At 41.4% G+C, this 14528-nt stretch overlaps 2 protein-coding genes across 2 annotated transcripts; both read left to right on the forward strand.

The window, feature by feature from the left end:
• Positions 1-1716: 1716 nt before the first annotated feature.
• LOC118589372 (keratin-associated protein 9-1-like) lies at positions 1717-2235 on the forward strand. The gene has a single exon (XM_036196616.1). It carries the CDS (start codon positions 1717-1719, stop codon positions 2233-2235), a length of 519 nt encoding a protein of 172 aa, XP_036052509.1.
• An 11743-nt stretch (positions 2236-13978) lies between these two features.
• Positions 13979-14528, forward strand: LOC118589370 (keratin-associated protein 9-1-like). Its single transcript, XM_036196614.1, has one exon. The coding sequence runs from the start codon at positions 13998-14000 to the stop codon at positions 14526-14528; it is 531 nt and encodes a 176-aa protein (XP_036052507.1). The 5' UTR covers positions 13979-13997.

A 14528-nucleotide genomic window follows, 5' to 3' on the forward strand; every position in this document is an offset into this window, starting at 1 on the left:
CTTTCCCCAATTTCTCCCAACTTAGACCCCTTTTAACTTCAGGTTCTTTTATTTATTAATCTATTTATTTTTATTTTTGATAACCCACTAAGTCAGGTTAACTTTTACCATATGGGCACGGGTGTAGAGCTATCCACTGGACATGGGAAATCTACCAGTGGCCATACATTCAAAACAGAATGACCCCATCACCACCACACACACACACACAGCAGCAGCAGCAGCAGCAGCAGCAGCTATCAACTGCCTGTAGTTCCTCAGGAAGAGATGGGATCCCAGAAGCCCCTCCCAATCTTTGATGGAAAATTGGCTGTTTGTTGGTGTGCAGGTCACATGCAGGTAGTCACAACTGGCCTGAGTTCCTGAGTGTTTATAGCCACATCAAGTCCAGAAGTTTGCTTCTTACAGCTTTTCCCCCTGTCCTCCAGATCCTTCCCACCTCGTCATCTGCTGTGTTCCTGCAGTCTTTGTGATGGGCTGGAGGTATTACAAATTAGCTCTCAAGATTGATATTGTAACTTTTAAAAGAACATTTGAAACAACCTTCTAAGGTTGTAGTCCAAACTATAGTCTGAAGACTTCACTCAAGACTATATGAAAAAATATTCACTGGAAGATGTGGGCAAACACAGCCATGAGAACATGATTCACACTAGTTTAAATGATGGAAATATGTCCATCAGCAATGAAGCACATTACACAGTTTACTCCCATCCTGCGATAATATCAACAGAAATGGACAAATGACCACTGTAGGCAATGGAGTCTATAAAACTCACAAACAAATCTGAGCAAAAGGAAGCAAATAATGCATGCTAAATGCTTTCACTTTTAATAAAGATTAAAAAGTTGACAAACTATGACTTACATACGAGTTGCCTTAGGGAGAGGGGCAGGGATAATCCCATAATGACAGCCACCAGGTAGACCACTATTTCCTGACATGACATGAATGCTGGACACACAGTCTCCATCATATTCAGTCAAGCTACATATAAAAGTACATGTATTTTTCTGATACTGTGTTATGCTTCAGTTTCTTTGAAAGATATACGGTTTCATCTCACAGAATTTAATTTCCTCAATTTTTGAGGACAATGTGCTGATTGGGGTGTCTGACCTGAGTTTATTGGTCCTGCTGCTAAAAAGGATGAAGATACAAATTGATGGATGTCTTCTAGATCCTGTGTAATCTTACAGCCTCTATGGACCCACATTAGGGTTTATTTGTGTGTAAAAAAGACTGTGGCCACCACCCTCTGCCCATGTCTCCTTTGATAAAGCTGATGGAACCCAGAAAGCATCTGCTGCCTGTTGTGCTCTGGAATTAGCAGCCTTTTCTGCGGAACAGAATCAGATCCAGACATGGATTCAGTTTGTCACTGAGGACATATCATTATCATAGCCTTTCCCCAATCTGCATACAGTCAAAGGCACAAGATGAAGGAAAACTTTGACCCTGTGGCTACAACAGTCATCACATGACCAGAGCAGGGAGGATGCTGATGAGTGCCTACAAAGGCTCTCCACAATTAGTTATTTAAAGTGAACTTCAAAGATTTGTAATATATCAAACAACTTCCTCCTTAGAGCATTTCCCCGTGAGCCTCTGGAAACAAACAACAAGGAAAAGTCCTGCTCTGCCCAGGGTATAAAAGCCCCAGGACTGAAACAGTTGTCACAATCTCAGAAACACCTCCATCCACATCCAACACCATGACCAACTCCTGCTGCTCCCCTTGCTGCCAGCCCACCTGCTGCAGGACCACCTGCTGCAGGACCACCTGCTGGAGACCCAGCTGTGTGAGCAGCTGCTGCCAGCCCAGCTGCTGTGGCTCCAGCTGCTGCCAGCCCACCTGCTGTAGGACCTGCTTCCAGCCAAGCTGTGTGAGCAGCTGCTGCCGCACACCCTGCTGCCAGCCCTGCTGCTGTGTGTCCAGCTGCTGCCAGCCTTGCTGCCAGCCCAGCTGCTGCCAGCCCAGCTGCTGTGAGTCCAGCTGCTGCCAGCCCAGGTGCTGTATCTCCAGCTGCTGCCAGCCCTGCTGCCAGCCCAGCTGCTGCAGGCCCTGCTGCAAGCCCTGCTGTGAGCCCTTCTGCCTCAACCTGTGTTGCCAGCCAGCTTGCTCTGGACCTGTGACCTGCACCAGGACTTGCTACCAGCCCACATGTGTCTGTGTGCCTGGCTGCCTGTCCCAAGGCTGTGGGTCCACCTGTTGTGAGCCCTGTGGCTGTTGATCAACTTACCACATACCCACTAGCAACAGACCTGCAAGATAACCACAGTACATCAATTTACCACCTTTCTCTGCTAATAATATGCACTTAAAAATAATATGTATCTTATAAAACTCTCAGTCATTTTCCTGTTAACAAATTTGTGACTTGGTCACTGGCTACCATCAAATCCACTTTGATATCCTTTTTATTCCTTTGACTGCTTCTAAATATCAACTGATCTTAACCTGAGTTTGTGATCTCAGCCTTGACAAAGAGATAATTGCCTTTTTAACTTAAGAAATTAAAAATAAGAAAAGCCATTTACAATGATCTAATTACAACCTTGCAATAATGGATGACTTTGACTTTATTCCAATGTGTTTATATGATGTTATTCATCATCTTGTAACTCTTTAATGACCACTTCATATTTTCTTCCAAGCTTAAAGAAAAAAGCACCCCCACCTTGTCCACTGGTTTTTCTAATAAATTCTTGACTGCATTATTCTGTTTTGTTTATTTTTTTTTTGTTTTGTTCTTTGTGTTATACCACCTGAGCTACGTCACAGTTCCAAAGCTGGTGTGCTGGTAGAATTTCATTACGGTGACACAGGGTGTGGAAGAGCAACTTAGTGAGGGATAGACCTATTTTTCCTCATGGTTTTGCGACAGTGTTGTTTGGCTTCCTGTGCTTGGCTAGAACAGCAAGGTGTCAAGAGCAAGTTGAGAAGGTGTTTGTGCCAGGTAAACAGGAAGCCAGATCAAGAAGGTTTGAGGGACCTCATACAACCTTCAAAGGCAGAGGTCTAGTGACCTACTTCCTCCAACTAGGTCCCACCTCCTAAAGTTTACTGATCGTATAAACAGTACCATCATCTGAGGACCAAGCATTCAGCACATGAGTCCATGGAGGGCATTTCATAGACAATCAATAACACTTGAGCAAACTCAACATGAGTAAGTGACCTGAGTTATGGCAGCCAGTGGGGATAGACAGAATCAAATCAAGGGCCCCAGGCTGTTCGATTCTTGAAGTAAGGTAGTCATAGGTATAGTTTTAGTTTAAGGAAACAGCTCTGTAAGCTGAACACTGGGAAGATGCATACTTTGCTTTCTTCTCAGGCAACATCATCAGTTCTCTCATTTCCAATCCACCTTCATTAACAAGCTCTTCCCAATTCATTACTCATACCTTGGTCACTACCACCCACACCTTAAGACCAGCAGTGTTTTAAGAGTCCTACTAAATGATGTGCACTCCAATCAGAAAAACGGTGAATGCCTTCAAATACGTTTGATGATCCAAATGTTCCTGCCACTGTCCTGAGACTGTGGTGTGACCAGTTGCCCTAGTAAAAGCTTATTGATGTCATAGAAGTGTCCTTGTTTCTCTGGTCCTTATTCTTATATGGCTATGTGTATCACTGAGAAATAGACAAAATTTCACTTGTTAGAGAGGTCGTTGTTTCCAGGTCAAAGCTGCATTAAGAAAATATAGGATGACAAATCCCAGGATTCAGGGAAACAAATTACTGATGCTTCCAGCCTTTTCTCCTCCATGGTCCTCGAACCACGTAAGAGATATAAAAAAAAATACACCTGAACTATGGGAGGGAAAGAGAAATCCACCGAGAAAAATGAAAACTTTGGTTCTAAGGTGAGCGAGGCTGTGAGGAAATGAGACAAAGGAGGAGGTGCTTCTAGGAGCAGTGATAGGAGTCTGGAACTGAAAGGGAAAACAAGAGACATTCTGAAAGAAAACACAAACAATGGAGAACTTGATGATGGAATGGCTAATACTGCTACAGGAAAATGGGAATAATGAAAAGAAATAACTAAATAAATACCTTAGAGGGCAGAGATGCCATGGATGCACCATCTTCTCAGACACATGCCAGAAATTCCCTGGAGAGAGAGAGAGAGAGAGAGAGAGAGAGAGAGAGAGAGAGAGAGAGAGAGAGACAGGCAGGCAGGCAGACAGACAGACATGCGCGTGCGTGCACGCGCGCGCGCGCGCGCACACACACACACACACACATATAAAGAAAGAGAAAGGTTATTTGTAATAATAACCAGAAGATTGTATTTTATTTCTGTTTATGGAAACAGAAGATGGAGGTCAGAGGCTGAGCACTGAGTGGTCTTTGATACAAACATTTTGAAATAGACCTGCCAGCAGGAACAGTAAACGTGGGTAGGAGTAGTGGACCAGCCCAGACATTTTCTAGACGAACAGCATCAACACTCACTTAGTAAGCGCCTTCATCTAAGTCCCAAACTTAACTTTACTCTGTTCTCCATTCCTCTCCAATCAATTCATAGTAAACTATGTAAGCATTGAATGTAGCAACTTCCTGAAATTCTCCCTTTAACACCCAGTAAAAGTTGAACTCCTGGGTTTGCTTATGTTTTTCAAAGAGAAAACAGCAAACTCTAGGATAGCGTAGACGGTTTGATTTCACAAACTACAAGAGAGGCGTTAGAAAGGTCATTATAGGGAATCATTAGAGTTCAGGCATAGTAGTTTTGCTGTAAACAGTGGTTGGCATTTTCCAACTTCCAGGGCTGCATCATAACCTTACATTATTTTTACACATGTCTTCTATCTCCATCTTTCTTTACCAGGAATCTTTGTTTTCACTGAACACCTACAAATAGTCCAGAACAATCTCCCCCTCTTGATATTCTTAATAATGTCCTCAAAAATCCTTCGCCATGGAGGGTGACACAGTCATAGGTTAGGACTCAACCATCTCTTAGGGACCATTATTCTTCTCACAAGAAGAACCTTGATGTGTTCAGAAGTAACTTACTTATGGTGGGTTTATATAAGTGGTATAATGTGCCTATTTCTACTACAATGATGTATGTCCGAATATTCCCAGAGAAATGAAGATTAGTTTGGAGTCTGAATGTTAAGATTTACAAGGCTGTGTATAGAGGTTCACTATCCTTGTTTACTTGTTCAGCATCCTCTCATGACTCAGAACTAGTTGTTGGAGTGTTTTAAAAGTTGGTTGACAACTCCCAGAAACATGCTAACCCCCTAGTGAGCCTATCTAACTCTCCAAGTCAGAACCTGAAAAGCCCCTCAGTCAAGCACCACAGAAACCTGAGCACATCTTTGAACTGGGCCTTCAATTCAAGGAACCACCCTTCCTTGTGACACTGTCATGTCATTGGTGTAGTGTAGTGACTGTGATTATATCATTAATTTCATTTACGGATCAAGTCTTTTTATGTTGCAAAATTATAATGTCGTTTAATTCTTCATTTCTTACAGAAAATACCATTAAACAAAATCAAATGAAATATTTGTTATAAATAATAGAATACGTTGTAGACATGAGACAATGTAGGAGAAAACTACTGACTTGGAATACATACCAAAATGAAAGGTTTTATAATGGAAATTAAAAAATTTAAGAAATTTAACAGTAATGAAGGCATTAGATGTTAGAACTCAGAGGATATCATAGAAATGGCATTTTGAGGGAAACCTATAGTTTTAATTATTTATTCTACAAAAAAATCTTTAAAAATTGTACAGGTAGTGTCCTGTTAAAAAGTTCGAGACTGAAACAAATGCAATCAGATGGAACTATAGAACAATTTCAATTAAGAAATTAGGTGACAAATTTAAAATAAAAGAAATCAATAACATCCAAGGTCTGTGCATATTAAAATATTTTAAACCGACTGAAGATGCATGTCAACCAAGCACTCGTTACACAGTAGGTGCAAGCCTGTAAAGGCTCCTTTTAACTGGAGTAGCAGCTCTATCAATGTACAATGCTCCATGCCCCTTGTGCATCTTCAAGATCTACACAGGATAATATCACAGACCATTTTACCCCCATGGCTGCTGGCATCATTTGATTTCATTTTCCCTGCCCACCCATCCCCAATGCCCCCAAATAAACCAAAGCTTTTAATATTTTGTTTCTTCGGTTTTGATCGCCTGAGGTTTTATTGGTCCAATTCTAACAGGCTTGCTGGTTATGGTGGGTGCAGGGGGTGGCTTTTCTTCTACTTTTTCCTGACAGGCACCAGGAGGGTCTGTCAGTGTTTCGGGAGGTTTACTTGAATCACTGTAACATGTGCTTGGTTGACATGCATCTTCAGTCGGTCTATGTAAAAGTGTGTCCACACATGTGTAAGTGCATACAGTTTAGACCTACAGAGCTTTGTGATTCAATGAAACACCAGAAAGAGAAGGAAAATGACACCACTGTGGCTCAGCTGGGCACTGGGTGGTCCCATTGATAGATCAGCTGTGGTTCTTTTGCTCCCTTGTGTTCTTTGGATGTGTCTGTGGCATTTCTAGGCTTGAAAGTAAAATGATGCTAACTGGTGCTGGATAGAGGAGCCTTATTTTTTATTGCGGCAGCTTGTTATTTTTGTAACATGGTGATTTGGTTGAACACAATAAAGTACAGTAGTAACTGATCTCCCCTTCTTCCTGGATGAGTGAGCAGATGATTAAATACTAATGTCGGCATTCTTGAGTGTATTCAAGTGAGCAACATTTGGCTTCTGCTTCTGTTTAAAATGATGCTGTGTTTTGATTGTGGTCTGAAGTTTTGAAGCACTAGTTGGCATCTCCTTCCTTCCTTGGAGGTTTCACCATTTAAGCATAACAGATTTGATAAAGTGTTGGCAAGGTGAGGTCTTGCTTGTCTCCACTAGGTCATCTTCATATGAATCCAGTGGTTATAAGGTTTTGTTTTAGGGGTATTCTTTCATTTTTTAATAATGATTTTTAGCTGATGTTCATGAGAGAACGAATCCTTAGAACTTTGCCACTAGGTGAAAGGAAATCATATCTAAGAGTGTGTTTCTTTACAGAGCTGTGTCATACCATCCTTTGGGCCCTCTGCTGGAAAAGTAGAATCAAGTCTCAAATAATGCCTTTTCAATTGTATCCTCTAGTATTATAGGTGTAGGACAGTACTGTATCATACTTCTGTGAATGTAAAATAGATTGTACCTGCTTTATGATACATAGTAGTGACTATGCTTTATCAGAGCTGTTTTTAATGATGTTGCTCAGAATGTTTTCTTTCCAGATGATGATTCAGAAACTAATTTTAAAAAAAAAATGGTGCCAGGTACCACAAGAGTAACAGGACTGTGCTGTTTTCAGGGTTTTGTTTTTTACTTTCTTTTTTTCTCCTTTTTTATTTATTATATTTGTGTTTTAATTTCACACATCAGCCATGGGTTCCCCTGTCCTCCCCCTCCCGCCCCTGCTCCCACCCTCCCCCCAGCCCCTCCCCTCCATTCCCATCTCCTCCAGGGCCAAGACTCCCCTGGGCATTCAACTCAACCTGGTTGAGGCAGGTCCAGTCCCCTCCCTCCAGGCTGAGCAAAGTGTCCCTGTGTAAGCCCAAGGTTCCAAACAGCCAGCTCATGCACTAAAGACAGGTCCGGGTCCGACTTCCTGGGTGCCTCCCAAACAGATCAAGCTATTCAATTGTCTCACTTATCCAGAGGGCCTGATCCAGTTGGGGACTCCACAGCCCCTGGTTCATAATTCATGTGCTTCCATTTGTTTGGATATTTGTCCCTGTGCTTTTCCAGTCTTGGTATCAACAATTCACACTCTTATAGTCCCTCCTCTTTCTTGACAATTGGACTCCTGGAACTCCACCTGGGGCCTGGCTGAGGATCTCTGCATCCATTTCCATCAGTTATTGGATGAGAGTTCCAGCACAACTGTTAGGGTGTTTGGCCATCTGATCACCAGACTAGGTCAGATCAGGCTTTCTCTTGACCATTGCCAGCAGTCTACAGAGGATGTATCATTGTGGATTTCTGGGGACCTCTCCAGCACTCTGCCTCTTCCTGTTCTCATGTGGTCATCATTTATCATGGTCTGTTCCTTGTTCTCCCTTTCTGTTCTTGATCTAGCTGGGATTTCCTGCTCCCCTAAGCTTTCTTTCCCTCAAACCTTGCCCTTAATTACTCCCACTCTCATCCAGGTTGTTCATGTAGATCTCATCCATTTCTCTGTCATTGGGTGATCCCTGTGTCTTTCCTAGGGTCCCGTTTTCTAGGTAGCTTCCCTGGAGTTGTGTAGCAGTCTAGTCATCTTTGTTTTACATCTAGTATCCTCCAATGAGTGAATACATACCATGTTCGTCCTTCTGAGTCTGGGTTATCTCACTCAGGATGATTTTTTCTAGTTCCATCTGTTTGCCTGCAAACCTCATGATGTCATTGTTTTTCTCTGCTGAGTAGTACTCCATTGTGTATATGTACCATATTTTCTTTATCCATTCTTCAGTTGAAGGGCATCTAGGTTGTATCCAGGTTCTGGCTATTACAAACAATGCTGATATGAACATAGCTGAGCAAATGCCCTTGTGGTATGATTGAGCATTCCTTGGGTATATGCCCAAGAGTGCTACAGCTGGGTCTTGGGGGAGATAGATTTCCAATTTTCTAAGGAAGTGCCATATTGATTTCCAAAGTGGCTGTACAAAAGCATGCATTTCCACCAGCAGTGGAGGAGAGTTCCCCTTGCTCCACATCCTCTCCAGCATAAGCTATCTTCCATGTTTTTGATCTTAGCCATTCTGATAGGTATAAGGTAGTATCACAGAGTCGTTTTGACAAAAAATCAGGATAGACAAAATAATCCTGTACAATAAAACAACCTCTGGAGGCATCACAATCCCCGACCTCAAGCTCTACTATAGAGCTACAGTAATAAAAACAGCTTGGTACTGGCATAAAAACCGACATGTGGACCAATGGAATCGAATTGAAGACCCTGACATTAACCCGCACACCTATGAACATATAATTTTTGACAAAGAAGCCAAAAATGTACAATGGAAAAAAGAAAGCATCTTCAACAAATGGTGCTGGCATAACTTGGAGGTCAACATGTAGAAGGCTGCAAATAGATCCATATCTGTCACTGTGCACAAAACTTAAGTCCAAGTGGATCAAAGACCTCAACATAAATCCAGTTACTCTGAACCTGATAGAAGAGAAAGTAGGAAGCAGTCTTGAACGCATTGACACCAGAGATCACTTTCTAAATATAATACCAGTAGCACAGACCCTGAGAGAAACAATCAATCAATGGGACCTGTTGAAACTGAGAAGCTTTTGTAGAGCAAAGGACACAGTCAACAAGACAAAGGGACAGCCTACAGAATGGGAAAAGTTCTTCACCAACCCCACATCTGACAGAGGGCTGATATCCAGAATATATAAAGAACTCAAGAAATTAGACATTAAAATGCCCAACAGTCCAATTAAGAAATGGGCTATAGAACTAAACAGAGAATTCTCAACAGAGGAAGTTCAAATGGCTGAAAGACATTTAAAGAATTGCTCAACATCCCTAATTATCTGGGAAATGCAAATCAAAATGACTTTTTCTTTTTCTTTCTTTCTTTTATTTTTTTAATGGAGTGTGCTGGATGTCTCCACAATTTTGTTCAAGTGACTGCAGAACCTGGAAAAGGTGTTGCTGCTATTGATGCATAACATACTGCTATTATTGGTCTATATATATATAAAATTTGGATTTTTGGAAACTAGCTCTGCTGTCAACTTTGGAGAAAAGTATCCCAGTTTACTGTGTTGAGTTGGCATTATAGAAATTTAACAGCCATATTGGTCTAGAAATGTTGAGCTTAATTTTTTCCCCATTTTTACAGGGGTAACGCACTGTACTAAATATGTAAGGTCTTAACTACATGGGTTTGATTACAAAAACTAATAAAGTATTCTCTAAATAATGAAAAAATATTTTAAAGGAAATTATCTTTCAGATAATACTGGTCTGAGAAAGAACATATTTGAATAATATTGTGACTGAATGAAGAGTGACATATATTTCAAAGAATGTTCAATATGTAAAACTCAAACTATGAAAGTGGATCCCTATCACACCTCATTTACAAAAATATAACATAAATTAATTAAAGGCTTAAAATCAACAAAAATAAATTTAAAACCAAAATTTCAAAGATGTCTCGTGGGTTAAAAGCACTGAATGCTCTTCCAGGGGACCAAAAATACCCATAAAAGGTTCACAGCCTGTAGCTAGAGTTTTCCTGCCTGGCCCAGTCAGGACAAATCTCTCTTACCCACCAGTCCCACAGTCGCTCAGACCCAACCAAGAAAGCACACAGAAACTTACATTGTTTACAAACTGTATGGCTGTGGCAGGCTTCTTGTTATCTACTTTTTTTTTTTTTATCTTAAATTAACCCATTTCTGCTTATCTATACTTTGCCACATGGCTTGTGGCTTACCAGTGTCTTTACATGTTGCTTCTCATGGCAGCGGCTGGTGGTGTCTCTCCCTCTGCCTTCCTGTTCCCAGAATTCTCTTTTCTCTTGTCCCACCTATACTTCCTGCCTGGCCACTGGCCAATCAGAACTTTATTTACACAGAGCGATATCCACAGCAACAGCCATCTGTAACTCTAGTCCCAGGGGATCCAGTGCCTTCTTCTGGCCTCCACAGTCCCTGCATATGCATGGTGCACAGACATGCATGCAGGAAAAATACCCATATACACAAAGTAAAAATAAATAAGTCTAAAAAAACATTTTTCTTTTTTGTCTTTATTTTATTCTTTTTATTGACAATAGATTTTTCCAACATAATACTTTCATTGATTATTTGAGAATTTCATATAATGCACCCCATAACATTGGATTCTCATTCCTCTCAGGTCCACCCTCCCACTGTTGTGCCCCTCCCCCAAAGAAGAAGAAAAAAATACACCCAGTCCAATTTGCGTTGCCCATATACTCATTGGAGCACTGTCAAGCTCTCCATGTCCAGCCCCTAAAGATAACTGAGTCCTTGCTCACCCCCACCCCCACCAGAAGTCACCAACTGTGAATAGCCACACTTCAGAATATCACAGTTTTTAAGAACTCCGTTCAGTGTCTTCCTGTCTGGACTCTTACTTTTACTTGAGGGGTTGGGGGTTGGTACAGAAGCCTTCCATATCTCTCATTCTCAGTTATGTGTCTGCAGTCATCAACACCACTACAAAAGAAGCTTCCTTGCCAGCAACAGCACAGCTCATGGATTTCCACGTGGTTTCTAGAAGCAGCATGGACCATAGACATCCACATAGCCTCTGTAGGAAGCATGGAACACAGACCTCATCATGGTCCCCAGGGCAGCACAGACCATGGACACCAACATGTAAAAAAATACTTTTAAAATTCAAGCTTATAGAAAAAAAAATTGGGCTATGTATCTTCTAGATCTTGAAATGAGGAATGTTCAAAGTTCACTTTTCATGAAATCATTACTTATGTCTGAGAGATAAGGTTTGTCATATATGATTATGTCAACGTGAATAACATTTTTACCATGGCACCAGCCATAAGAGCAAACCATGGGTTCAGCCTAGGAGCCCATCAACAGGTAAATGGAGGGAGAAAATATGGTATATAAATACAATGGTGAGTGTTTGGAGCATTATTCAATCCTAAAAGAGAATTAAATTTCTTCTGCAGGAAAATGGATAGACCTGGAGATTACAATATTAAATGACATAAGCAAGAAAGTCTAATGTTGCATGTCTTCCCCCATGTGGAGAACTAGATTACTTTAAAGGCATGGAAGAAGGAGGGGACTATTCGTGAGGCAAGGGATCACTGAGATGGAGAACATACAAGAAAATGCTAAGGGGAAGTGAATATGATCAAGGTACTTTATATGAAAAGATGGTAATTCTAACTATTTTACAATATGTGGGTAAATTAAAAATTCTAAGTAAGTGTCAATTTACTTAGTAATAGAAAAGTCTATAAATGCCATGGATAAGATTGACCAGACAGCACTAAAATTGAGAAGAAAAGACAAGCAAGAATATAGAAAAGAACACTGACAAAATGAACAAAGGAAAGGAAAGTTAAAGAATTTTGATGAAGAGTTTTTAAAAGACAATTTAGCAGAAACAAACTTAAGACTTGATAGTGTCTTACAAATGAGAAATGCAAAGGACAGAAGAACATATGCAAATCTAACTCATTAATATTAAGGAATTCAAATGAAAATTATGAGATATAGTAATTATACAGATAACAAAAATGCTTCAAACCCCACAGTGAAAACACCAGGTATTAAAACACAAAGCACGGAATGGGTAAATGATTGACAACCTAAATTCAATACCTGGAACCTGCATAGTGGAAGGAGAAAAAAGACTCAGGCAAATTGTTCTTGGATGCACACATGTGTGCATAGCTCACATATATGCATGGAAATGTACACACATATACACACAAAGGAATAGAATAAAAAATTTAAATCATAAAGCAATAAGAATGATAAGTTATATATAATCTACTAATGTTGTCCATATGCAAAATTTGTAGCCCAGAAACTTCATTACAAGTGTATGTGGGGATATATTCACAGGGATACTCATTCCAGTGGACCAGGCTCTAGACAAAAATATTCATAACAGAATGAGTCACAAAAGCCCTGATCATAAAAGTTGTCCATCAATAACACATGGATTAATAAACTAAAATACCACACAGTAAGGACTGGAGGGATGGCTCAGTAGCTAAGAGCACTGGCTGCTCTTCCAGAGGACCTGGGTTCAACTCCCAGAGCACACATAGAAGCTCACAACTCTCTGTAACTTCAGCCGCAGGGGCTGGTATGCAGTTTCTCTGGGCACTGTACACTCAGTGCACACACACACACACACACAGATGCAGGAAAATACTCATACACAACACAAATAAATAAATCTCTAAAATTATATTATGTAATAATCAATTGTATTGAAAAGGCACAAACAACTACCATATTCAACAAAGAAAGTAATTCTAACAAACATAATTTGGGGCAAGAAAAAAGAAAAATATATTACATTTAAATTTGGATAAAATTTCATAATTGGTGAAACTATGCTATTATAAGTCAGCTGACTATTTGTCTTATGGGGAGGAAAAGATAACAATGAGGAAAAAACATAAAAACAGCTACTACAGGGTACACACACTGTTTCCTGATATGAAGGATAGCTTTGTCATATTTGGTTGAACGAAAAATTAAAAAGCACAAACTTCTCTGTAATTTGTGAGATCATGTTATTTTCTGCTTTCATGAAGGCTATACCCATGTTGAGATATCTACCTAAGGGTACTGATTATTTTGCTATATAGGGTTAGGATCTAAATTGATGGATGCTTTGTGAACCCCCAGTTCATCTGCCACTATCCTCAGGTTTGGTTTAGATTCATATGCTCAAAAGACCCATGCTTTCTTTGATAAGGCTATCAGTGACCATGCTTGCTGCAAATAAACATGTCTATTATACTCTGGAATAATCAGGCAGTTCTCATGAACAGGCTTGGACCTAGGCAAGGACTGAATTTGTCACTGTGAACACATCAACATCACACTCCTCTCAAATACTTCCCACACTATACCAGCAAAATGTACACACTGAAGAAAGAGAATTGCCAGCTTCTTCTGTGCCCACAGAGCCATCACATGACCAGAGAATAATCAGAGCAGGAATGGTGGTGATGATTCCAAAAATACCCTCAACAAACTATCCACAATTAATTGCTTGCCTCATAATTTTCAAAAGACTTGTAATACTTAAAGAGCAACTTCCTCCTGTGAGAATTTCCTCATGAACAGCAGAAAACAAAAAACAAGGAAAAGCCCTGCCTATTGGTCCCTTCATGGCATGTCCAGGGTATAAAAGCCCCAGGACTGAAACGGTTGTCACAATCTCAGAAACACCTCCATCCACATCCAACACCATGACCAACTCCTGCTGCTCCCCTTGCTGCCAGCCCACCTGTTGCAGGACCACCTGCTGCAGGACCACCTGCTGGAGACCCAGCTGTGTGAGCAGCTGCTGCCAGCCCAGCTGCTGTGGCTCCAGCTGCTGCCAGCCTTGCTGCCAGCCCACCTGCTGTAGGACCTGCTTCCAGCCAAGCTGTGTGAGCAGCTGCTGCCGCACACCCTGCTGCCAGCCCTGCTGCTGTGTGTCCAGCTGCTGCCAGCCTTGCTGCCAGCCCAGCTGCTGCCAGCCCAGCTGCTGTGAGTCCAGCTGCTGCCAGCCCAGGTGCTGTATCTCCAGCTGCTGCCAGCCCTGCTGCCAGCCCAGCTGCTGCAGGCCCTGCTGCAAGCCCTGCTGTGAGCCCTTCTGCCTCAACCTGTGCTGCCAGCCAGCTTGCTCTGGACCTGTGACCTGCACCAGGACTTGCTACCAGCCCACATGTGTCTGTGTGCCTGGCTGCCTGTCCCAAGGCTGCGGGTCCAGCTGCTGTGAGCCCTGCAGCTGTTGA

The sequence above is a fragment of the Onychomys torridus genome, chromosome 8, assembly GCF_903995425.1.
Source record: "Onychomys torridus chromosome 8, mOncTor1.1, whole genome shotgun sequence".
Lineage (NCBI taxonomy): Eukaryota > Metazoa > Chordata > Mammalia > Rodentia > Cricetidae > Onychomys > Onychomys torridus.